The following is a 399-nucleotide window of genomic DNA, read 5'->3' as shown; positions in this document are numbered from 1 at the left end:
GTCTCCAGCAGCATTGGGGGGCTGCAAGGTGGGACCTGGCCCTGCTGCGGTGGGACACCCGGCACGCTGCGGCACGGGGAGCCACGGGGAAGGGACCCAGTGCTCAGGGCACATCTCTGCCCCAGGGCTGCCCTTCAACTCCGTGTACTGCGCCAGCAAGTTTGCGGTGGAGGGGCTGTGCGAGAGCCTGGCCATCGTCCTGCGGCCCTTCAACATCCAGTGAGTACCAGCAGCACCGCGGGGGGCTGCACTGCTGTCCCCTCGGCACCGGGATGGGGGAATGGCAGGATGGGGTGTGCTGTACCGGCTCACACGCCTGGCTCAGGGCTGCGACCCCGCTCCCTCCTTCAGCCTGACACTGGTGGAGTGTGGACCGGTCAACACCAGCGTCCCGGCCAA

The 399-nt window shown here is 68.2% G+C and overlaps 1 protein-coding gene across 1 annotated transcript in view; it reads left to right on the top strand.

The window, feature by feature from the left end:
- LOC104296003 (bifunctional coenzyme A synthase-like) overlaps positions 1-399 on the top strand; it is a 14,571-nt gene that overhangs the window by 8,008 nt on the left and 6,164 nt on the right. Inside the window, exon 5 of the mRNA XM_009895825.1 lies at positions 126-219. Coding sequence (XP_009894127.1) covers positions 126-219 — 94 coding nt within the window. The remainder of the gene's footprint in view (positions 1-125; positions 220-399) is intronic.

Source organism: Charadrius vociferus, unplaced genomic scaffold (genome assembly GCF_000708025.1).
Source record: "Charadrius vociferus isolate BGI_N301 unplaced genomic scaffold, ASM70802v2 scaffold2552, whole genome shotgun sequence".
In the NCBI taxonomy this organism is placed as follows: Eukaryota; Metazoa; Chordata; class Aves; order Charadriiformes; family Charadriidae; genus Charadrius; species Charadrius vociferus.
Note: the sequence above shows the minus strand (reverse complement) of the source record. Positions and strands in the feature narration are given on the sequence as shown.